Source organism: Misgurnus anguillicaudatus, chromosome 20, assembly GCF_027580225.2.
Source record: "Misgurnus anguillicaudatus chromosome 20, ASM2758022v2, whole genome shotgun sequence".
NCBI classification, from domain to species: domain Eukaryota; kingdom Metazoa; phylum Chordata; class Actinopteri; order Cypriniformes; family Cobitidae; genus Misgurnus; species Misgurnus anguillicaudatus.
Genome location: NC_073356.2, coordinates 28318412 through 28343501, shown reverse-complemented (window position 1 = coordinate 28343501; position 25090 = coordinate 28318412). Strand labels below are relative to the sequence as shown.

The 25090-nt window shown below is 36.6% G+C and overlaps 2 protein-coding genes across 2 annotated transcripts in view; both read right to left on the bottom strand.

Moving 5' to 3' along the window:
• Positions 1-312: 312 nt before the first annotated feature.
• On the bottom strand, positions 313-6702 carry LOC141349169 (fibrocystin-L-like). The gene is made up of 14 exons (XM_073858733.1): positions 6633-6702; positions 6208-6285; positions 5831-5975; positions 5551-5649; positions 5395-5450; positions 5190-5283; positions 4958-5011; positions 4521-4591; positions 4318-4428; positions 3810-3899; positions 1197-1462; positions 966-1042; positions 640-802; positions 313-477 (listed from the first exon to the last, which is right to left on the bottom strand). Exons 1-14 carry the CDS (start codon positions 6700-6702, stop codon positions 313-315), a joined length of 1539 nt encoding a protein of 512 aa, XP_073714834.1.
• A 1654-nt stretch (positions 6703-8356) lies between these two features.
• LOC129454962 (fibrocystin-L-like) overlaps positions 8357-25090 on the bottom strand; it is a 41522-nt gene continuing 24788 nt past the window's right edge. Inside the window, exons 43-76 of the mRNA XM_073858732.1 lie at positions 24861-25017; positions 23662-23871; positions 23238-23367; positions 22598-22839; positions 22382-22518; positions 21218-22247; positions 20759-20950; positions 20479-20630; positions 20129-20288; positions 19835-20012; positions 19648-19748; positions 18548-18702; positions 18170-18296; positions 17954-18072; positions 17598-17727; positions 17173-17343; positions 16869-16972; positions 16634-16757; positions 16402-16523; positions 16088-16178; positions 15743-15888; positions 15477-15599; positions 15185-15296; positions 13240-13356; positions 12967-13149; positions 12607-12834; positions 12335-12499; positions 12055-12212; positions 11203-11335; positions 10008-10397; positions 9779-9930; positions 9405-9551; positions 9027-9180; positions 8357-8724 (exon numbers count right to left, since the gene is read on the bottom strand). Of these exons, the coding sequence (XP_073714833.1) occupies positions 8492-8724; positions 9027-9180; positions 9405-9551; positions 9779-9930; positions 10008-10397; positions 11203-11335; positions 12055-12212; positions 12335-12499; positions 12607-12834; positions 12967-13149; positions 13240-13356; positions 15185-15296; positions 15477-15599; positions 15743-15888; positions 16088-16178; positions 16402-16523; positions 16634-16757; positions 16869-16972; positions 17173-17343; positions 17598-17727; positions 17954-18072; positions 18170-18296; positions 18548-18702; positions 19648-19748; positions 19835-20012; positions 20129-20288; positions 20479-20630; positions 20759-20950; positions 21218-22247; positions 22382-22518; positions 22598-22839; positions 23238-23367; positions 23662-23871; positions 24861-25017 (6273 nt within the window). The 3' untranslated portion in view covers positions 8357-8491. The remainder of the gene's footprint in view (positions 8725-9026; positions 9181-9404; positions 9552-9778; positions 9931-10007; positions 10398-11202; positions 11336-12054; positions 12213-12334; positions 12500-12606; positions 12835-12966; positions 13150-13239; positions 13357-15184; positions 15297-15476; positions 15600-15742; positions 15889-16087; positions 16179-16401; positions 16524-16633; positions 16758-16868; positions 16973-17172; positions 17344-17597; positions 17728-17953; positions 18073-18169; positions 18297-18547; positions 18703-19647; positions 19749-19834; positions 20013-20128; positions 20289-20478; positions 20631-20758; positions 20951-21217; positions 22248-22381; positions 22519-22597; positions 22840-23237; positions 23368-23661; positions 23872-24860; positions 25018-25090) is intronic.

Sequence of the window (25090 nt, the reverse complement as noted above, 5' to 3'; positions counted from 1 at the left end):
ACATTGTAAAGTGTCCCTGTCCTCATTACTTGCTTTGTGACTGTAACAGTGTCTGGTTTAATCGTCCACAAATCATTCAGAGCGTTCTGTAATACCAGCGCTGATGCACTGACTTGAATCGGCCCTGAAATATGTGAAACAATACCAGTAAACAACACAACAAACAAACAGACAAACATAAAGATTTGTCTTAAAGTAGAAGGTGGTGAATGCAAGCATTTGGAGTGCAAAGATTCGGTAAGTATACTGTACACTTTTTGATCTTGGGACTAGATCAAAATCATGACAATAATAATAATAATAACTCAATTTTCATACTTTAGTGAAGTACAGTAATGCACCTGTTTTATGATCTCCATATCCCAGGAAGTAGTATGTGTTGTCACAGAAGCTCTTTGAAAAGCAGTCACTGTTGATTCTGATAGTCTGCACCTCTTGGAGGGCACGTACTGGTGCCCACCCCTTAAAACTAACCACCTATAAAATAATTAAACAAAAGGTAATGTAGTCATTTATATAAAAAATTCCTTTACAGATGTTAAAAGTGCAGAGACAGTTATGCATTTCCAAACCCTATCAACTTCCTTTTATCTTATCTTGGAACTTTACCAAAAATACTTGTGCTGCATGCTCACTTACCTGTTTTTCAGATAATACATCATAGTTGGCACTTATCTGCTGTCTCTCATTTACAGCTTCTGTTGTCTGTTGTGCCGTAAAAGGGCTTATATCTTTAAAAAATCCCACGTCAACTGAAGCTTGATAATTATAATATTTCTGCACTAGAACCTCAATGTAGTATCTGCAGCACATTGGAGACAGCATGCCATTTTATAATAAATGATGAATAAAAAGCAATAACATCTTATCCTGTGAATGTTTACATTTTTATCCTTTTGAGTGTTACATTTTACTGAATTTCAGCAGATTATCTGACGTAATCTTAATGCTTAAAACCAACTTACGGTTTTCCCTTCTCTAACTTCTGGAAGCCAAAATGAGAGAAATTGTATGTGTTTTGAGGCTGATATACAATCCTGACCTGAAAAAAATATATTAATTTTAATTAAAATGCTACAATATATTTCATTTCTAATCATGATTCTATAACAAATATATTAAAGGTACATAGACTAATAATTACTATTTCAAGCAAATTATGACACATTTCCTTGTTTTTACTGTGATGCACATACTTTATCTTTTGGAAGACCTGTCTGACTGAAGTACAGCTGGTTTGTAAAGTTTCCTTTGATAATAAAGTAGTAGTTGTCTGTTTCCATCGGAACAAAGAAACCACTCAGTCGAGCCACAAAGTTATTCATTTCAACAGGCCACACATAAGACAGGGAATCCACCCACTGTACAGAATAACCTGACATGCTGGCATTATAGGCCAAAACGTCCTCTAGATTACTGGGATTACTGTTACTCCACATCTCCATTTTTAGTCCTCTGCTGCCTGGAAACACAAAAGTTTGAACATAATTTGACAAAAATTTTATTTCTCAAGCATGTTATTTATTTAAAATGTACCTGTAGTAAATAATTTTATCAGTTAAAATACAAGGATACACGATCTGTGCTTTTTCAGCACTAATCTTGAGGCGCTAATGTTAACAGGTTACAGAACTCACCGTGCATGTGTGAGCAGCACAGAGGCAGAGCTGAAGCAGCTGTGCTGCAATCGTTTCATCGTATCGTAATGTTAATTTAGTCACCCATTTTTTATTTAGTCTTCGTCTTAGTCTTGTGCCAAATGTCCTTGTTAGTTTAGTTTAAGTCGACTAAAAGTCTCGTCATTTTAGTCTAGTTTTAGTCAAAAGAAAACTCAATGTATCTTAGTCAAGTTTTAGTCAACTAAAAGTCTCTAATTTTTAGTCAAAATAAAACTCAATATAACTTATCAAGTTTTAGTTAAAATATTTGTATCTTTTTTTAAATAAATTAGATTATTTCAGTCAAATAGTGTTTCACACATCTTAAATATTTGTTAAATGTCATAATCACCTGACAAAATACACTTGTTGAATGATTTTTGTTTTGTGCAACTTTGTTAAACGTGTCTGGTTTTCTGATTTAAGAGATACATTTGTAAATGATGTCAGCGCTCGTCACTCGTGTAGTTTGGCAGCAACACAACAATAATGCATGTTCATTTAGTTTTAGTCAGCGTTTTTGGACATCTGTGCAGTAGTCTCGTCATCGTCTTGTCTTAGTCATAGAAAAAAGGTTGTTGACGAACATATTTAGTCTCGTCTCGTCTGACGAAATTAACACTATTTCAGCGCTGAGTCTATGCGGTATCCATACATAATATATCTATACCTCAAACTATTGATCCACACGTATAACTGTGATATGATTGTTTACATGTTTGTGAAGTTCCAGTTTTATAACAAAAAAACTCAACAATGGTTTTAAATAATGAATTTGCATGGCTTGTCTAAAAACATATTAAAAACACCACATAGACATATAAACAACAATAAAAATTTAATTTTGCCAACAGTGGGACGTTAACCATAATCCTAATATTTACAATCTCTATAGGAAAATGCATTTTAAATGTGTAATTTAAAATACAGTACGACATAGCATTATAACATGAAATGTGTATGGAGTGAATGCTTTTTATTAACACTGGTAACTAAAAATCATAGTTTTTTTAAGCATTTTTTTTTTACTTATATTAGTTAATGCCAGGACAATTGTTCATGTAAGTTCCTTGTGCATTAACTAATGTTAACAGTGTACCAGACTTTTGATTTAAAGGAACAGTATGTAGGATTGTGGCCAAAACTGGTACTGCAATCGCAAAACTTGTGGCTAAAACTGGTACTGCAATCACACAACTGGTGGCCAATACACAACATGACAACATAAACATCAGTTGAGGGCTGCAACACCACTTTTTAAATGACAATATCCTGGCCAGACCACTGTTGTCAGTGATAAAAGTATTTAAAATGAAAATGATTTCTTAACGTCTAGTGACATATCAGGGACATTTTATTATTAATTTATATAAATTTCTTACATACTGTTCCTTTAAAAATCTATAAGTAAATATAAAAAATAAGATGGCCTAAAACTAGCTAATGCTGTAGGAGTTTTGTTCATTTATTGTTATGGTAGGCAGTATCCACGCGTGTAACCTGTAGTAAATAACCACAGTAGCATCGCGACTGTCAATGAAGAAGCAGCTTGGCAAGTTAACCTACAAACGAAGAAGAAACAGCAACACTGAAAAAATGATTCATTGAATTTAATCATTTTTTTTAAGGTAAGTGGTTGCAATCAATTTATTTAAGCTACATTTAAACAAAAGTTTTATATTTTATTTTACTTTAATAATCTTTTTTGTTTAAATGTAGCTTAAATCAATTGATTGCAACCACTTACCTTAAAAAATTGATTAAATTCAATGAATCATTTTTTTCAGTGAACTTGTTGTGTATGATTTGGGAAGACCAGCAATGATGGAAGTAAATAAACAGCGACTTTTGTTGCAGTTTGATTTAAATCACTCCTCAACTTGGCTAATCTTTGTTTTCACTGTCGCAAACGGAAATGACGCAGTTTTTTTTACCTGACGGGAGGGGTTCTGGTGGACCAATCACTGCGCTTGTGGTTTGTGTAGAACTCATGCACTGTTAAAAATTTTGCAAGGTGCACGTCAGGCTACGCAGAGGCTACTGATAACCTACGGCGTAGAGCTTACACACGACTATAAATTGGGCTTTAGACTGTAGATATTTAACAGTAATGTGACATCACCATACAGAGATCAGATCTTAAGTTCTCACCTGGAAACACTGTCATGTTTGTCATTTCATAACCAGGAGTCATGCAGACTATTTTCTGATCAGATAAGCTCTGAATTTGACACTCGTGACCTAAAGATAACAAAGCAAATAGTTGTGAATTGAATTTTTAATAAAGCCCTATCACTGAAAAAAATATTCATTCAATTTACTCAAATTTTTAAGGTAAGTGGTTGCAATCAATTTATTTAAGATACATTGAAACATTTATTTTATTTTATTATTTTTTTCTTTTTTTAATGTATCTTAAATAAATTGATTACAACCACTTACCTTAAACAATTGAGTAAATTTAATGAATCTTTTTTCAGTATATGATCCATCTTCATTTAATAATGTTGATTCAAAGTTTATCTTGAATTTTACATCATAAAGTGTGTTTTATTTTAATCCTCAAGTTAACTTTCAGGGTTAAGTTAAATACTGAATCCCAGATTTTCATTGTGGTCTCAGATTGTATACACATTCACCACTGACATATCAGGTTTACCTCCTACTAAAACCACAGCTGGCAGGTCAGTCTCATCAAAATAGTGTCCCTGAATGGTCAATGATGTGCCGCCCAAAACACTGCCAATAGATGGAGAAACTCCTGTCACCTCTGAAAGACAGGCACACTTTTAATCAACAACAAGCAGAGATTTTCAGAAAAACTTACTAGTTTGTATTATAAGAATGAATGTCATTCTGTACCTGCATATGTCTGAAACATGGCGAGCTTGTTCAGGGCTGAGACACTGAAAAGCCCCAAGTCTGGGAGACTCCTAGAAAAGACATTGTGTGTGTCACTTTCAACAACATAAAATTTAGAAGTAGTTTAAATTTGGTGTAAAGTCACATTAAACTCCTCTGACCTCCCATATACACCATCCAGAATGTAACTCAGATTGTGATGACCTGAAGACCAAGATAGCAAAATGTTTTTTCAACAAAAATAAATTATTTAATAAATATTCTATTTAAATAATTAAAATTCCTCACCAACATAAGTTCCTGTCATTTTACAACTCATGTATCCCCATTCAACCCAAGGATAGTCCAATTTCAGGCCATATCTAAGAAATGAAAGGCAATTCATGCAGTTTACATTGACCTTTCGAATATTCTTTAATACATTTTTACATGCTTACTTTTCCTCTGAATTAGGTTTCAGTAGTTCACAAGACATACCACCCATGTATGCCCTGTTTAAAGAAAACAAATGAAAAACATGATTCAGATTAAACTATTATCAACCTTTTGCATTAAAAACATTTTTAATAACATAAGTATATAATTTTTACTTTTATATGTTAACAAATATTTTTAATAACATATACATAGTTCATATACATTTTTACTGTTTATTAGATCTTTACAGACCTCACAAATCTTGTATTGAGACCATTTGAACTTCTGTCTGTACTGCTTCCATACACGTCAGTAATAATTCTTCCTCGAATTGTCACCACAGTCCCTATTTAGTAACATTATAAAAGTTATAAATCATCTCACTTTAAACTATAAAGCTCCAATAAGGCATAAAATAATTATTTCTGAAGTAAACTAACTAAGATTACACTCTGACCTGGGAGACCTGACAGTGGGCTAAGACTTTGAATAGTGGGTGTGTAGTACAATCTACTCTGTAAAAGCACAACATGTATGTATAAGTATTTTGTTATAATTTGAAAGTTTTTTTGTAGTGAACAGTTTACTGAAGGCTTTCTGATTTACCTGGAACGTGCAAAAAAACCACCACCAGTAAGTACAAATCTGACTCAAAGGAATCATCACACCATCCACCGTGACTCTTATATCATAGTCACCTTCTGGCAGAGCTCTGAGTAAGACATAATCCAATGATTTGTTTAGGACACATAATTGACATTCTGTAGTTTAGCTTGTACATTAAAAAGTTTTAAAGTTAATTCACATTACCCAATGTTTCCCCTACTGTACATATATCAGTTGAAATATACTATAAAAAATAATTAACATATTTTGAACTAGTTCATTCTTGCCTTGTATAGCACACGATCTTTGTAGAGTGACTGGAGTCTTTTTCGACATCACAGGGAATCGATCTCGTCTGAGACACCAGAGTCACACTGTTGCCAACGTTTGGGTCATCTGCATTTAGACTGAACTGACTGGCTTTAGAAAAACCTGAGGACAATTAACCAAATCTATTTTGTAGTACTATAGTGAATTGATAAACTAGCAAGTATTGTAGCATAGCCTATTTTAATATTTACTATGGTAAGATTCAAAAACACTAGTATCTAGGCAATTTTTAATACAGTTTACTGCAGCAAATACTTTTAAATGTGGGGTTAAATTTATTTGGTTGACTTAAAAGAAAAGCTGTTAATTCAGATGTTAACATGTTGTTTAATACCTCCCCCCTCTATGGTCAACCTCGTTCCACCATTGACACTTCCAACGTTGGGTGTTATTCTGCTGACCCACTGCGCACCTGTATGACATCAGATTAGTTAAGAAATTAGGAAATGTACATACTGTAACATGTTTTGTTTGTAGAACACTTTAAAAATATCCAAAGAAATAAGACACATTAGCATACTGTAGGCTATTATGACTTTTCCATATTGTTTTACCTATGTTTCATAAGGTTACTGAAATGAACCTTGTCAGAAAATTATACATTTTTTAATTTTGTTTAACTGTGAATGAAGCCGATGTTGTGAAAGGGTCACTCAAACGGTCAGAAAATTATATTTGATATTGACAGATTGATTTATTAAGTATGAAAACGTAGTAATTTTCATCCAATATGAATAAAAAACTCAAGAAAGCACGTACCCACGGAGCTCCACAGTAATATAGTACAAACGGCAAGCGGCAGATGCAGCTGCCGGGCCACACGACCCATCTTCTCCAACAGACTCACAACACAAGCACCTCAAAGCAATGACTCCTGCAAAAATTACTTATGTGCCAAAAACAGAAAGATACTTACGCTTCTTTAGAGATCATATTGTGTAATCTTAGAAAATAAGGATTTCTAGTCAGAGAGCTCTTAGAAATGAAATAACCTGCAGCTCTTTAAAGTTTACATTAATCATCATTCAGAGTCACATACCTGTAAAGATCTTTTGGGAAACACTAACAAACATAACAAAACTTGCTCTTTTATAGTTCTTGCCTTCAGGGTGGAAACATGAGACGGTCTTTGTTTTTGTATCTTTATCTCTGTATGTCAATCATGAACATTACTGTCATTCTACAAAACATGTTATCTTTGCTACAAACATGTTATCAATGTACAACAAAGTAAAGATTGTGTTGATTACGCTAAGAAACTGGCAGCTGTTGGCATAAAAGAATGATTTCAGAATAATGTAAAGCTAACCTTTATGCTTCATTTATAATAGTATAACGTAAGGCTACTTTTTATTATTGTGAAGAAGCACCTATACTGAAAGGATGAAAAATATGTAAGGCAGATAACTGGCATGACTAAATTACAACTTACATTTGATAACTTAAAAAATTCCCAAAAAACTGTGTTTTAATAATTTGAAATAATTTTTAATAAAAAGGACTCATACAGTTAAAAAAGAGTAAAATAATTCTTCTCAATAGAAGCATAGTACTGACTGATCAACTTTTAAATAGTTTAAAGGACTGGCTCTACATTATAAAAGTTTTTTTTATTTTGTCATTGCCAGAGCTTTATTTAATAGTATTACCAGATTTTTCAAAATCTTTTTAAATGCACCTGTAGTGATGAACAATGGCAACTAGCTGCCAGTAACTTAATGTAGATTTTACATTTATGTTATTTACTGGCAAAAGTTTGTTCAAAGTCAAATGAACATGAAACATTTTCAGTCTTTATCTTCTACAGTAAGTTACCAGCTGCATAATTACAGCTTAGGCCTAACCCAGACGCTGCAGATGCTGTCTTTTTATGACATTATGTTTACAAATGATAAAACTGTTTTGGTAACCTTTGAATGTCTTGTCTGATCATAAAAAATAAACAAGTTTTCCTAGCAGAAGGCCTGTCTTGCTCTGGAAGCTTCAATAAGGTACATACAGTCATTTGTAGCCTATTTCATTTATTCATTTACTATTAAATGTTTGTTTATATTCATTTATGTAGAGCCAACATGCATCGATTTTGAAACGGATATGGTACCCGATGTAGACAATGAAAAATTATTTTAAGATAAAAATTGTTCCTATTGTGTTTTAAAATATGCATATTTGTAATATATTTTTTTTTACTTTATGGTGAATGAGTGACAGGTTCATGACCCTGCAGGTGGAGTGTGACAATTAAACAGATTATTAGAACTGATTCCCACTTTTATCTTGCTGTCCAAAATAACAAACACCACAAGCATTCTGCTAATTTTTATTGGGGATATACTGTAAGGCATATAAATATTAATAGTTGATTATAGAGAAATATGAATATCTATTTAAATATCTAAGTTAAAATATATTAAATTTTCTTTTGACAAAAAATAATTTTCTGTTTGACAGTAATCATTAGAGAATGCTGGTCTAAGCTCTCTGAAATAGCTTAGAAATCATGATTATTAAATAAATGATTGTATACATGATTAAGAGAAAACAACAGAGATATGTGTATTAATAATTATTATTAATTTTAAGGGTTAACAGAGAAGGCACATTGTAGATTTCGGGTTTTAAGTTTTTCTGAACAGAAGGAGTAGACCAGTTAACAGCACAAGCAGACACACAGATGGTGATGTTATAGATGGACTGGAGCTTGTGGCGGCAACTTTAGTAGTAGTAGTAAGAGTTGCGGAAGTTGTCTTCTGTGTAACTGGGAGACTTGTAGAGTTAACCGCTCTGACAGTAAAGGATCTCGAACCTGCATTCCATTTACTTAAAGTGAATGATAATGTCAAGTTTACACCTGTAGGAAATAAAGAGAGAGAAAGCAAGATGACAACTAAGTTACCCAGAAAACCTTACCGTTTTTAAAACTTTCAGGATCCAAAATGAACACTTGACACATGCAAGAAAGAATTAGCTTCAGTAAGGAAATAAAGTAATGCACCAGTTGGCTGGTAACGTTTTTAGGAACACGTACAACATAACACATAGTTTAAGTTTATTTGTACAGATGTTTATCCACATATTGCTGTTTTAGTTGATGATTAAAATCAAAAGACATGCAAACATGCTTGTTTCTTCTAGTGAAATGATTAGACTCACCAGAAGTTAATATGCTGAGGTCAGTGTAATTTGCCCAGCAGTCACTGAACAGGATGGTGGTGTTTCCAGAAAGTCCCTCTGCTGGATTTCCATTAGCATCTTTGAGTACAGCTGAGATTGTTAAACTCGTCACACCCACAGACACACAATTACCCTGAAAACAGACATGGCACACACCATAAATATTGTGGAATTAATACAAAATGCCGTTTCCTAATTTATCATTAATTTATTACTGTGGCTCAGTCAAACATGTATAACAAAATGCTCCATATGATTGAAGTCTATTATGTGCACAGCGCGTTCATAACAACATTTAAGGTGAATGGCAACAGTTACAAAAGTAGGATTGGTGCTTTGAAAAAGTCCTGTTCTGACCTCTGCATCCACAGCCATGATGCTGGGCTGCACGCTGAGGGGTCCAGGATACAACGCAGCCACCGGTTGGACCACAATTATCAGTGAAGACACTGTGCTGACTGACACCGCCTTCTGGTCTTCACGGGTCACCTCCTGAGTGGCCACCTTATAGACAATTACAGGTAAAATAAGTAAAACAGTGTAGTGTGTTTTATTATTACTATATATATATATATATATATATATATATATATATATATATATAAACCATTTATGACAGTATACTAATCTATAGGGGGCATTATATAGCCCAGTAATTTCCCAGTGCTGCCTTGCATTATTATAAAATACTGTATGAAATGCACCATTAGTGAGTTTAATAAATATCTTACTTGACTCCAAGATGGGTCACTGGATGAGGGTGGAGGGGTGATCATGTTCAGAGAAGACACATTGAAGCCGATGGATTGACTCAGATTGCCTGATACAGCAGCACGGCCCAGTTCATTAGCAATGCTCTTCAGAACTGAAAACTGCTGGTCGTCTTTACAGAGGTTCAAAATGGTATTTTAGGCATTGTAATCTTACATTTAAATTGATGCATAATTGACATTGTCTTACCATTGGTGCTAGTGGTGCTGTTGCTGCTGGTGGTGTTGTCAATGTTGTTTGTGTTGTTGGTGCTGATGGTCTGAATGGGTGGCTGACTGATCTGAATCTCAACCGTCAGTCCAGTCGCACGCCGTCTTCGTGCACTGCTGCCCTCACGGATGATCTTGGTGATTCGAATCATATTCGGTGGTATTTTGAGGAATGCAGCCAGATTTCTGACCAGATTAGGTCCATAGAACTCTGCCTCAGTCATGGCCGGGAGGTTGAAGGACACAAAAAGAAGCGGAGAAGTGCGGATCTGGACCGGTTGTGAGCCACGAAGAAGTATGTACAACATATTGTAGTCTGAGTCAAAGAAGTTGGAACCGTGATCAGAGTCAAAACTTGGAAGATATTGACCTAAAGAATAAAGAGAAAGAAATCAGATAGGATTGAATGAAAAACGCTGGTGTTTGTTCAGGTAGAATTTATTGAAAGGGGAGATTTCACAAAACTTTAAGATGTCAAATAAATCTTTGATGTCCCCAGAGTACGTATGTGAAGTTCTAGGTAATTATTATAACTTGTTAAAATTGCCACTTTGTAGGTGTGAGCAAATTGTGCCATTTTGGGTGTGTCCTTTTTGAGCTGATTTCTGCACTAAATGACAGTGCCGTGGTTGGATAGTGTAGATTAAGTGGCGGTATTAGCCCCTTCTGACATCACAAGGGGAGCCAAATTTCAATTAGGCTACCTATTTTTTAAATGCTTGCAGAAAATGGTTTACTGGGTTGATCTTTTTCACATTTTCTAGGTTGATTAATTTAATAATTGAATTGAAAAATACACATCAGTAAAAAAAGTCTTGTACAGGTATGTAATGTTATGATGCCTATTTGAGCAGTTATGAACTTCACTAATTTGTTCCAAACTTTTCCCAATAACATATCAGTACGATTTAAATAGCATCTATTGTGTATTTACTTTTTATTTTTGTAATTGTAGTTTTAAATTAAATGAAAATCTCTTCCAAGTAGGGTTGCAAGGCTTGGGAATTTTGGAAAATATTGGGTTATTTTTCAAACTGTATCACATTTGAACATTAGCTTGCTTGACATCTGTCACATGTTTGTGCCACAATTCCTTTAAATTCCCATGGAAAATTTCCAAAATTCCTGATATTTGCAATATATTCCTGAGCTGTATCTCCATTACTGTACTGTACCTGGATATGTCGTATTAAGTGTGTAATCGGTGTGAGCTGCATTCCACTGAGCGTTAGTTGGACCAACTAAATTGTCGTTTACATAGACATCTAACCGCTGAGGGTTTGAATAAAATATAGCCACCCTAACAGCCTGTAGAGAAAAGAAGTGCAGGTTAATGCATAAATCTAAACAAATCCATATGGAAATAAATGTACAGTTGTCTACAAGGATGATGCCATAGATGTTTGTTTTCAAAAACGTTTATTATGTCTTACTGAACATTTCTTAAAACAGAAAAACAAAGTGATGTTTTGAACCTTTAGAACATTCAGAATAATATTTGGATAAAAACTTTTCTTAGAACATAAGATCTAAAGCTGTCCTTTAGATCAAGGGTCCCCAACCTTTTCTACACCACGCACCGGTTTCGGCTTGTATTTTTTTTTTTGTGGACTGGGGTGTGCTGTGCAAGTGAGACTGGCGTGTTGCACATACCTGCTCCATCGTTTTTTGAAAGTTTTAAATGGAAGTGAAGATCAAAGAACCATCTATTAGTAAAATTAATAACGGCTTTATTTTAGTAGAAGTGTAGAAATATATTTTGGCAGATATTTTACTTTCACTGCATGGAGGCATCCAGATTGCGTCTTATACTGTATGCTTTCAATGTTGAATGACACAGGACTGGTACAAAGGTGGAAACGGCTCTTAAAGGGAAAACACTATTGTGTAGCTATTATACACATTTTTCCAAGACGTTCTTGCGACGTGGTAGCAATTTGTCCACAGCCTAGTATTGGGTCGCGACTTGGTAATTGGGGACCCCTGCTCTTGATGCTTTGTGTTTATTGTAGTGTCTATCTAACAGCCTCTGTAGTTTTAGCATTTAGCATCATAAGTCTCAGCTTCTGTGGTGTTGTGCTGGTGAAATAGATTTCAAAGGATTTATTGGTGGCCACAATGCTGTGAAACAGAGAGACTCTCTTCTTACAAGCGTAGCCTGTACACCAGCTGTGGTCTTGTGGACCTGAGATGAGAGAAATAAGACGTCCACAGTAAGCTTTAAAATATAAAATATACTGTAACATTTACAGTGACAATCAGAGTAGTTATTTGACTATATTTTAAAATAATGTTAGTTGATTATACCATTCAGTAAATCTACATATTTGTCCCCCAGGATGGCTACAGGTGAAAGACGTCTTGTTTCTGTGTCTTTGTCCAGACTTTCAATAACCAGCATCTGATAATTGAGTCCAAAGCACTTGTAGCTCTGCCAGGTGTTCATGTATGTACAAGAGTCTCTGATCACACCTGTACAGGTAAAACACACACATCATAGACAGAGATGGTAAATACAACAGTGATAAAATATTGCTTATGGTTCTTGTATGTAAATAATGATGAACTCTCAGGTTTACCTTTATTAGGAGCTATTTGATTGACAGGTATGCGGCTGCCGTTGAGAGCAGTGAGCATGACTTTAGGGATGCGGTAATCACCCAATCCATGCCGCGCGTCTCCGTTCCACTCGTACTCTGAATACGGCACCACTGCTCCTACTGCACCCAAGAAACTTCCATCCAGATCCTTCAACAGAGTCTTCTTCTTAGCATCACAGTCCATGTCCACACAGTCTGATGGGTTCACTTTACTACGGTAAGAGTAAAGCAAGATGTAGGAAGGTAAGAAGTATAATTTTATCAGTCACCTTTACTTTATTATAATTTTTTTTGAATGCCTGCAATAACCGGATAATGTTAAAACGATAATTGATGAACAGTAAGCCTTCAGTTTACTGAGATCAGGGTTATGAATAAATGCTAGAGATTCTTCAGTGCTGTCTATCTTAGAGATCCTCTCAACACTGATTGGATGTTGTAGGTCCTCATTTCCTGGGTTGGTCATGAACATGTAATTTCTTTCAGTGGAACACACATTCCTGAACCCAACAAATGTTGTATCTATGGACAGGAACATGATGATTGTCAATTTTTGCAGCTTGTACCAATTTCATATGTGGATTGAACACATTTTGAGAGGATGTTTCTCACCAGAGACTGTCATTAGACCGGCTATGGCGTTGTAGCTCGTGATTCCAGCATGAGATGCCATTGGTGCTTGGTTGTGATCAGATTCAAACGTCGGCCAGCAAACTCCAGACCTGCCACCTGTTGTACACAGAAAAATACAACTACTACATTGCATGGTACTTTCTACCATAACACTTTTACCAGTAAAGTTTTCTAATGCAGTGTTGATTTTAGGAATACTTGTACAGATAAAATGTTATCTTAAAGGGCGTTTTGCAGGTAAAATTTTTCAACGAATTTGTGCAATTTGCTTGTTGATAATAAACATTTAAACTGTTATCCATTGTATTTTATGTTGTTGGGTATCACAAAACCCGAAAAAGTATGAAAAAGTACAGCAATTTGCAATGATTCTCCTTTCCCTCACAACGCACTGTATGACGTCACGCTGGGGAGAGAATTGACCAAAGCCGCCTTGAGAGCATTGAGAATGACTATAGAAAGACGAGTAAAGTACAGTTCTGATAGCGCAGATTATAGATAGATCGATAGATAGATAGATAGATAGATAGATAGATAGATAGATAGATAGATAGATAGATAGATAGATAGATAGATCGATAGATCGATAGATCGATAGTTCGATAGATAGATAGATAGACAGATAGATAGACAGACAGACAGATGGATAGGCTAGTATAGAGAGATAGGCAGACAGCCAGATAGCATAAGGTTAGCATATCTTCGTGTAGAAAGTAAACAAACAATTAACATACTCGTGCATGCTGGCTTGAGGGGGTCCATGACCCTGCCTGAAATGGTTGTAACTTTATGCGATCTTCAGCACAAACGGTTTTGGCAGCATGTCTCTAATCCTGGAAGGTGAGTGAAGCAAGTCACGTCTGTTCGCGGGGACCAGCGACCCAAACGCACTCACTTTCTTACAGCCAGTAGCGGAATGGCAATCGAGAGAGTCGGGACTTTCCCGGGCCGATCTGATAATAGTTATACATTTCGAGTTATATTAGCAACACCGTCTGGCGGCGTGATGTGCGCCGGTTCCCGCAGCCCGCTGGTCAAACTGTGCAGGCAGCCTCTCTGCTCAATAAAGTATATAAAAGTGCTCAACCTGTTCGGCAGGTCCAAACATGTACAGGATTTATAAAAATACGGTGATCAATGAGCGGTTCCTCCTCAAATGGCTTAGCCTGTCGTGATGTAAAAAGCCGCCGAACGCCTGTTTATTAAGTATGTATGCGGTCGGATCCGAGTGTGCTGCAGCTGCTGACTGCTGCTGCGTAAATGATCGTGTGATTCGTTATAATCGCATAAACAATATAACAAAGCATCCTTTTATTTCACAAAACAATATATTTGAGATATTATTTGATAGACTAGTAAATGTGGATTAAGGATGTTTAAAAATATGTAGCCTGGTGGTCAGGACATGAATGGATCAAATCAGCAGATTTGCGAAGTTTTATTTATCTCCACATATATCATAAATAATAATTAGCAACGTAACTTTGCAGTATAACACATTATATATTTCCTACGATGTATATATGATTTCCAAATTATATACGTAAGTATTAAACAGCAATAAATGTCTCATCTATCTCTATGGCTCTGGCTGAGTCTGTCTCCACTTCTCCCCAACGTGACGTCATCGCAGAATTGCGTTAAAAAAACCGTTAATACCAAAAACGTAAAAAAAAGTGGTCTTTAAGACCATTTTTGAGACATTTTAAAAATTATACACATATCTTGAGTGATTTATGTACCCATTAATCAACAGTGGTGGTTAACCTGCAACATACACTTTAAATATCCCTCAGTTTGCCTTGAATGAACCAAAAGCAGAAATTAATTCAACTGAATATAATATTGAACTGTCAAGTATTGTCAAATGTCAAAAATGTCTTGTATTGTTTTTGTTTTATTAATCATCTCTATTGTTTTGTACCTGTAGGGGGTCGTGGAGCCCTGTGGCTTTCACTGAGTGTGACATCGGTCTCAGTTGTTGCCAGTGTGTCCAGACAGTTAAAATCAGGGCTGCTGCCCACAATCAGGGCATCCTGAATAAAGAAGAAAGTCATTCAGGCGTGTGTGCAAGCTAAACATTAATATTCCTGATTACATTCAGAACTATCTAGTTTACTTTGCCACTATGAAATGTGACCAATGTAATTGCTATAATATGACGTGATAATATTTTGTTAAGATCTTATAATGTTTGACTGAAGGAGTCTCCTCACCTGTACATGGACGGTTTTGTCTGCGTATGCATGGCTGATAGATGTAGGACGGTAGATTATAGGCATGATGCCCATTCCATTATCAACCAGGGTCACATTAGAGATGTACACATTCATAGATACCTGGAGGTCAGAGAGGACAACATATCTTCAAACAGCATAATAATGCTGATGAGATGTACTGCATCTGTATAGATGGCATTTCAGTAAATATGTTCTACTGTATGCAACACTACTGTTGATAGGCTTTAGGATGTTTGTCATACTTGTACGTAAATGCCAAAATCAAAACTCTTCCAGACGGTGAACCCCTGGATTTGAGAGCAACCAGCAAGTCCGTCTTTATTCATGTAGACTCCATACAGACCACCATGTGCTTCATTCTGACTCCATTGAGCCACTGAACCTGAACCTTTTGATATATTATAGAAATGAAACAACAGTTGGTTAAGAAGAAGCTTTTATATTGTAAAAATGTTGAGCTGTTAATGTAAACATATCCATTTACTAATGTTAACAAACACAACCTCATTATTACCAGTGACTTCAACAACTATGACTACCACCTATAACTTAAATCTGTGAAACAAATACACTAAAATCTTATGTACCTGGGCAAGGTTCTCCATCAATTCTGAATCCCACTCGTTCATAACCAGCAACAATATTCCCTTCAAGAATCACATTGGTTGCTTCACTAACCTGAAATATAAACAGTAATTATTATTTATGTAGTTAATGTCTGTCTTTAACTCTTAATTTTTCTCTGTAATCACTAACAAGTAATTTTAAAAACATACAGAATTTAGCTTTTTTTGTGGAGTGGGGGAGTAAATACTGTTTTTTTGTGAATGTACCAAAAAGTTATGTTTTTAATTTCTGTATTATGGTATGCACAGTATTTTTATTTATTTGAAAACTGTACCTCAATAGCTGCATTCCATTCAGTGTTCAGAGTCTCCATTGCACCATTGTAGGATCCTGGCCACAGTGTCATAGTAACCAAGTTTCTCCGGACAGCACTGTTATCACCCCATATTCTGATTCCTAAAGAAAGAAAATTGCAGAACAGAAAATTAATAAGTAATTTCAGCGTACTCCATTGTGATCACATTTCAATTGAACACTGAATAGTTTAGCTGCCCCTCTATAGACACCTTCTCCAACAGTGTGATGGATCACGTTGTCATCGATATTCAGTCCATCTGTTCCAAACACCCCAATAGCAGGAGCAAAGCCATCATGGAAAGAACATCCCTTGATGTAGGACTCATTAGCCACCTATTTAACAGTTATAACCATGTGATTTTAGCGAAGTACTGCAATGCATAACAATGTATTTGGTGTACAGACAAAAAGTCAGGTGTAGGAATCAAGCTTTTGTTTTCTCACATTTCCCAGGTTCAGAAACGCCAGAGAGTAACGTGGATCTGATGGGTCGTTCCATCCCTCCTGTCCTGTGTGGTAGAACTCAACGTTTCTGATCTGAGCTTTTCCTGTAACACATAATATCACAGGTGAGCTTAAGTTTTACTTATGATATACAAACATGATGTTTATTTCAGCAATTTTAGTGGAAATGTTTAAATATGAAGCGTTACTGTTATATAACACAAAAAAAGAAAATAAAATGTTTTTAGGAATCTTAGACCTCCTCCCTATTGTGAGTATTTTGTCAGAATAAGTTGTTTTATACCTCTGTAAGTAATTCCTCTTGTGAAGGTTCCCACCAGTACTCTTGCTCCATAAGACTGTGTGTTCATGGCTGGATACTCCTGTCCAATGATCTTGATGTTTCTGGTCAGCAGACCCACATTCCCTGCAAGCTGATAGCTTCTAGAAGATCCTGGAACGTTGTGCCTTTGTCCTATATGACCACAGCCATATTAAGATTTACATTTCCCTCATTCATAGTAATAGCAGTGGCTAATCTTGTTATATCTATTGTTACCAAACAATAAAAAACAAAACTCACTTCATCACAAACAAATATTACACTAAAGCATACACCTGATTAATACAGGACCTATAAGAATGGGCGTTTTTCTCAATGCTTATCAATTGGCCATTGAGGACTAGTCCTAGTTCTAGGCTGAAAATGTTTCAGTGCTTAGTGCTAACCGATGTGTGTGTATGATACAGGCCGGTCCAGGATCAGTGTGCGGCCATCATCTGAGACTGCACTTATGGTGCGGATTTCTGTCTGCCATGGGTCATAACTGGTGGTGGACAGCAGAATCTGATCTCCAACCTGAAGGTAAAAAATGTCAACACAAAGCTTGCATTGTGTATGCCAACAAAGAGAAAACACATTTGAAGTGAAGCAAATATGGAGAGCACATTGATATAAAGGTATGTAAATTAATATAAGGTTCAAATAAAAAAAGTTGTTCATGACAACGACTACATTAAATTATAGCTTAGGTTGTCTTGGGCTCTCTTAAGTGCTGTTTTGTCATGTTTGATGAACGTCTGACCTTCCAGTCAACAGTTTCCTCCAGAGAGAGTGTGTTGTTTCCAGCTTGGACTGTGTTGGCCAGTTTAGTGTGAGACACATTGTGTGGCATGCCATAAAGATCAAGAGATCCAAACACACCTGAAAAACAGCAATGTTTCCATAAACATCAGCATTTATAACACTGCATCTAAATTCTCTATGAAAAGTGCCCTTTTATATACTGTAGCGCCCTTACCCAGCACTTTAGACCCTTGATTTACATCAGGCAACAACCAGTCAGGTGTGAGATGGTTTCCTCTCAGTATGATCTGTAGTTCACCTCTGAATGGTTGAGCAGGCCATCCAGCAATCAGACGGCCACCCTGGATTAAAAGTAAGGTAACAGTTTATTTCGATAGTCCACTTTAGATATTTTTACTGACTGCAAATAATTCAGCAACTACCAGTCAATAAAGTATCGATAGATTGCCCGCTTAATATCTGCTAATACTTTATTGTGATGAACCCCCAGCAGATACTCTCTGACATGTACTGTAGTTACTTTTGTAGTTAATTTATCATTCATTTGAAATAAATGGTAGGATGCAATTTGGTCTATACTTTATATTTTTACCTGAATGGAGATGTATGTGACATTCAAAACAACGTTGTTATATTGAGAACCACTGATGTTTGCCGTGCCATTATTTGTGTCTGGAATCATCAGAACTCCAAATATTGTCAGCTTGTTCAGGGAAGGAATTTCAATGTCTACAACCACACATGTCCCTTTAAAACAAAGTGGGACATTTTTACATCTGTGACAATTTTACGATCATATGTAATTATTATACAGTTGTATCATATTAATAAACCTGAAAGCTATAAGATACGGTGGCCAACAGGGGTCACTGCACAGCAATGAAAGAAAACATTTGTAAATGGGAAAAAACGCTACAAAATAAAGATGTGTTTTGCAAATCCTCAAAACAATTAAACTAAATAAAAGCAAATAATTTAATTATTTAAATATTACCTATTAATGTCTCCTTTAAGTGCATAAGTGGTTAGGTAGAATAAAACATTAATATTAAACATAAAAAGGAACAAAGAAAGAACATTAAAGTGATTAATAATGTGTTTTTGGTCTATTTCAGCAAATAATTTAGTCAGTGAAAAACAAGCAGTCACAGCAAAGTGCATCACTTTATTTGGTCCCCTTGAAACACTTCTATTGTCATATGTGCTGTTTTGTATTTGGTTGTGTTGTGCAGATTTGCAGTGCATGTGTTGTCAAACTGTTGAAGCTGTATATATATATATTATTCATCTGTGAAAACTAACTTGTTGGACAAAATGTGTAAGTGTCATAAACTTTTGTTATACAAATAGCTTATTTTTTGCGATAATCCAAAAGTCTATGGATAAAATGAATGGGCTTTTTTGAGAGGGAACCAGTGTCCATGTAACTTCCGTGATGGCCTACAAAAATACATAATCCCTGCGACACTCTTGTTTCAGTATATATTAAGGATTTTAGGTCTGAAGTGTGCAAACCTGCATCGTGGTAGTTGTAGTTCTTATTTATTTACTTGCATTTAAAAAATACCTTGACTTTAAAATTTACATTGGAAGAATGGCAATGTGTAATTTAAAATGTAAATGTTTTCTTTTTGTGAAAAAAAGTTAATTTCTATTTTAAGTTTGAAGCATTTAACTTAAACAGTTGCTTACCTAATGGAATCACCACATCAGAGTCTGTTTGTGGTACAGCAAAGTTGTTTTCAGGGCTTGATCTCCAGAAAGATGTGTTTGACCAGGGAGTACATCCACTGCTGTATATATTTTAAAAACAACATATGAAGTCTAACAACAGTACTATTCAAAAAATGTGCTGAGCAAGTGCACTTGTATAACATACTTGAAGTATTCAGGTCCGGTGAAATTGTCTGATGGTGGAGGAATTGGAGGTCCACTTGTTGGTGTAATGCAGTTTGGATAGTAACACTGATACACATTGAAGTATATATATCTATCTTTAAGCGACCGGTCCACACTGTTCCTCCTCATCCGGCTAGCTGCATAATCTCTTCCAGACACTGCAGTGAAAATATGACATGTTTAATTTGTAAGCCTGCAGCATAGGGTTGAAATTTGTTTTGTTAGATTTGACATTACATTGCCACATTTTATATGAAAGGATGAGTAGTTTTACCCATGTAATATAGACTCTTTGAAGACTCATTAAAGTACCAGTCGCCATTTACATTCACAGCAGGGTCTAGTGGCTGGGAGGAACCATTTCGGTAATCTATAATGCTGAACCAGTCAGGCGTTTGAGTAAAGTTGTGATTCATAATGATATAATCCTCTGGCTGTGAGGGCGAGAAAGAGGGACAGAATTAGACTGATGAAACAAACTAAAAAAAGCAAAATATATATTAAGAAATAATAGAAAAAATATTATGTAAATGTTATTTATTTACACAATAAATAACAACATATGGGTTTGTAACAATATGATGATGAGTAAATAATGACAGTTGTGTATTGCGCACACTTTACCTTAAAGCCGTAAATCACTCCATTATATGAGATGTTGGTGACTTGGGAACCACGCTCAAAGTACCAGTTGTAGGTTTGGTTTGAAGGCACCAATGCCATCCAGCCATTTGATTGTGTCACAAGCGTCTGAAGGAAAGGTAACACACAGGACCCTAAAGGGAGATTTAGTGTAAATCATTACAAACTACATGAAGGCAGAGGGAATTATATAGTAACACATCTGACAAATGCACACAAATCTTTATATCTCAATAATGCCAGTAGTTGAATTTCAACCTACCAAAGGAGTTGGTGAGATTCACATTGTTAAACTCAAGTGAATATGGTGAGGGAGTGAAGAAAACCAGCCGATGGAAGTTAATGGTGTTGTCACAAACTGCTCCAGGAACACCAACACTCCAATCTGCTACTTGAGAGCAGTGACTTGGGTCGAGAAGGTTACTCATTGGAACCACCTTAGAGTTAACTTTGCCTTTAAAAAAAAGAAAAGATAGTGTTACTCAGAAGCTTGTCTAGTTTAATCTGTAAAGTGAAAGTGACGTTATGGCCAAGATAGACACAGACGGACACATAATCAAAGTCTCTAAATTCCTAACCCCCAACCATTTCTCTGGAGTAACACTAACTAGTACGCATTTTAGAGATCTCAATCATCAATAAACACATCTGGCTTATTAGTAGTAGTATTAGACCTGAAATATGTGTCTCCCAGTCTGAAATAATATCTAGAGAACGGTACCTGTCAGGGATCCATCAGTATCTACCAGCACCACCTCATGCTCCCATCTGAACCTGGCCTTGTTGGGTGACTGATAGAATCGGATCCCACTAAATCTTGCGCTCCAGCCTCCACAGTGGGATGTGCAGGTTCCAATAACTTCTGCCACCCCAATAGCTGCACATGTTGACCGGTTGAAGTTCACAAACTTGGTGTTGATGACACTCATACCATCATCCAGAGGCAGAACAACACCATGTGTAGTGCAGTAATCATTTCCCAGTCCCAGCTCATCCACGTGACCCACAATTGTGCTGTTGACCACAGCTGCACCTCCTTCCAGCCCCCATCCACTGACATAGCCCCATGAGATCCTCTTGGTCTCCACTCCTGCTTTTTCATTATTGACCATGAGAAACTCACTGAACTGCACAGCTCCAACATTCACCCACTCAGCACCTTTCTCATTGTTCCAGGAGGTCAGGTGGCGGAAGACTGCTGGTGCAGGTGTACTGGAAGAGCAGTCTCCATTCTGCACAGGGAAATACTCTTGAAAGATCCACAATCCATACAAGCCCTGTGAATGCACTGTGTTGTTGAAGAACTCTCCAAGTGGAACTTTATTTGGACAGATGTTGGCATCATAAGATGGACCATCAGGACGATAGGGCATGGGGTACCAAAAACCAAAGTGCGTCCCACCAGCCACGGCGTTATGTCTAATGATGTTGTTTGGGTTGGTGAGCCAGTATACAGCTGGAGTCACATCAGTATTTAGCAAACTTGTGCTCTGTCTTACAAATACGGCCAAATTGTACTGCAAGATGTTTCCGGTCTCAATGCCATCTTCAATAAAGAATGCGGCACCCTTAATATCGTAGATGACATTACGCTCCACCAGCAGGTTGTGGGTGTTGCGGATGGCCACAGCACGGTTGTAAGATTGATGGATGGCACAGCCTCGCACGTACGACTTATTTTGAACATCACCCATTAGGTGCCAGTGGATCGGGTAGCGGCCCAGACGGAACGCTTGTCCAGCATGATAAACCTAAGGAAAGGTGGACAATATCAAAAATAATACTTGTATGGAATGTTATTAAAAGGTTTTGTATTTGAATCTCCTTAACTTTCCAAAGAAGTTAATTATTTGGTTTTGTGTACACTCATTCATCAAACTTTTACCTCAACATATTCAATTCTGCCAATTGTCAGGTTTTGGTTTGGTTGTGGGGGATGGAACATGATGCAACCTCCAAACTCATCACTTCCAACTTCCTCACCAAATCTCCCCTGAAAACATGTCTGCACTGCAAATTCCCCTGTAAGAATATATGAATAAATTAATCTTGTGTAAACTTTTCAAATAATAATTACTTATTAACAAACAAACAGCCAGACCTGTGTCAAATCCAGCAGGGCAAGCTGGTATCAGATCATTCCACTCCTGGTTGTTGGATCCACGGACAACAATGTTTCTGGTAAGAAGTCCCACCTCTGCTCTTGCTTCAAAAACAGTCCCATCAGGCAAAGTGACAGAAACACCCAGATGAGTGTAGGTCAGGGGTTCGGTCAGTGTGAGGGTCCTGCCATCAGCCGAAACTGAGGCAATGCTTCTCAACTCATTCTCTCTCTGGCTATGTCTGTGGATTTATAAGAACAGAAGATTCAATTAGGTTTAATTTATAAGCATTTTCAGGTCACATTATTTGATTTAAAAAATACACCAGTTTTATCAAAGGAATGGTACTTTTTGTTGTTATAATGAATAAGAATCTAGAATTGTGGAACTTTCAAAGTGATGCTATAGTAAAAGAAGTTTCACTTTCCAATAAGAACAGCCCTCTCATTGGGAGTGGCTCTGTACAGAGATTTGTGAGGAACCTTAAAGCATGAGCTATAGCTCCTGAGCTCAAGAAACCAACTTTATGGTTTGAGTTGATGTTTATGAGTATAAGTCATGTGTAATCGTTGGTCAAAAATATGTGGTTTTGTTAACTAAGTTTGACTCCAGCTTTAGCAGTGTGCATCTATACTGTACCTGTCCCCTGTTGATGCAATGACAATTTCATCTCCAGTTTTCCAGGTAACAGCATCCATTAGTCTGAGAGTACTGGAGCCATTCTGTGCAGTCTGGGAAAGACGAGTCCATGGTACAGGTACTGGGATTCCTGGAGAAACAGATTTTAATTTCACCTTTAAACAAAGCATCACTGGTTACACACTATGGTGTCTGGATCAAGAAAACTTGTGATGTCAACCTAAGGGCCATTTTGACTTTGTTATATGGCTAATTTCTATATATGTGTTCATGTCAGTCAGCCCATGTACATGCTGCCATTATTAAAGCAGACAGTGACATACAAAGAATAAATACTAAGAACAATACTAAGACATTTTGAAAGTATTTTTACAATTGGGATTATATTCAGATGAAACCGAAGTACTCTACTGTACAAGCATACCATGCAGATCCAGCACTCCCTCTCTGACAGCCAGTGTCTTGGTGCCATAGACAGGAAGTTCTTTAGACCTCAGGTGTCCATGCAGTGTAATGATGGCCTTATGCTGGAAGGGCTGCTGCTCGGTCCCGATCTGTAAAGCTCCACCATCAGTGATCAGAATGTTCTCCGCCTGTAGCTCAATATCTGCCTCATCAAAAATCAGCCGTCCACCTGAAAGGAGATAAAACATTCACAAGAATATTGGTAAATAGTACTGTATTGGTTATTACTTGGGTGTGGTAAACAGGGGTTAAATTGGGATTTTTTATGTGGGGTGGGGGCTTCGTGGGGTTGGAGGGGTTACATATTTAATACTGATGACAGCAAAGCCACTAGTGTGTTTCAGTGACATGCTGTGCCAGAGGTTGACCCAAAGATTTTTAAAAGAGCATCTGAACTTTAAATAATGCAAATCTATGAGCCTGACACCCTATATGCATTATGCACTATTGATCAAACTGTGAAGTAAGAATCAACCTCCTTGACTAATTCTAGGCCTGAGAAACCCCCAAAAACTCAATTAACAAGAACATACAGTATTGAAACAGCAACATGTCTTATAAATTAGTCATAGAGATTCCATATGCTTTTCAGCAGCTAGTAAAACAATTACTATAGTTACATTATTCAGTAATTAATTTGTATAATCATAATACATACATACTTTAATCGTTTACACGTTCCTAGTCTTCTATTCAGATGTCTACAACCCTTATTCTTATCTTATCGATCATCTCAAATGATCCTGCGCGAGTGCGCATTCTCTGAGTTCTGAGTAAAATGTGTTAATTTGTGGTTGACTTGAAGTGAGGCTGCATACCGATGTAGATTAGCCGAGTACATGGTGACAAAAACGTTTGACGCGTCATGCAAATGAGCGGTAAAAACCCGAGCGCACAATCAGTTTTTGTCCCTCCATAGAGATAAACGAAAACACGTTATTCGCTTCAGTGCACATGCACCAGCAGCAGGTACACTGGCGCAGAGCAAAATGAGACCTTTAGCCTTTGTTTTTTGGGGCTCAATTTAAACCCTGGTGGAAAACATGCCTCACCCACTTGCCCTAATAGCCTTTAAAAACTTTTTGGCAAGGACTACAGGACTGCATAATTCTTCATGCCACATATTTATAAAGGTTGAATTTATCTACATGAACATACCTTGGATGAGGAGCATCTTTAGGACAGGGGTGCTGGTGTCCAACAGGATGGTCTGACCAGCAGTGATTACAGCAAATGTGCCTTTCTCAGGAGGAGAGAGACCACCCCATGTATAAGGAGATGACCATACGTCAATGTAGAAGAAATCAGCATGATCCTGAAAAACAGAAGAAACATCTCAAGCAATAGTTGTGACTAGAGATGCACCGATATCAAATTTCTGCACCAAT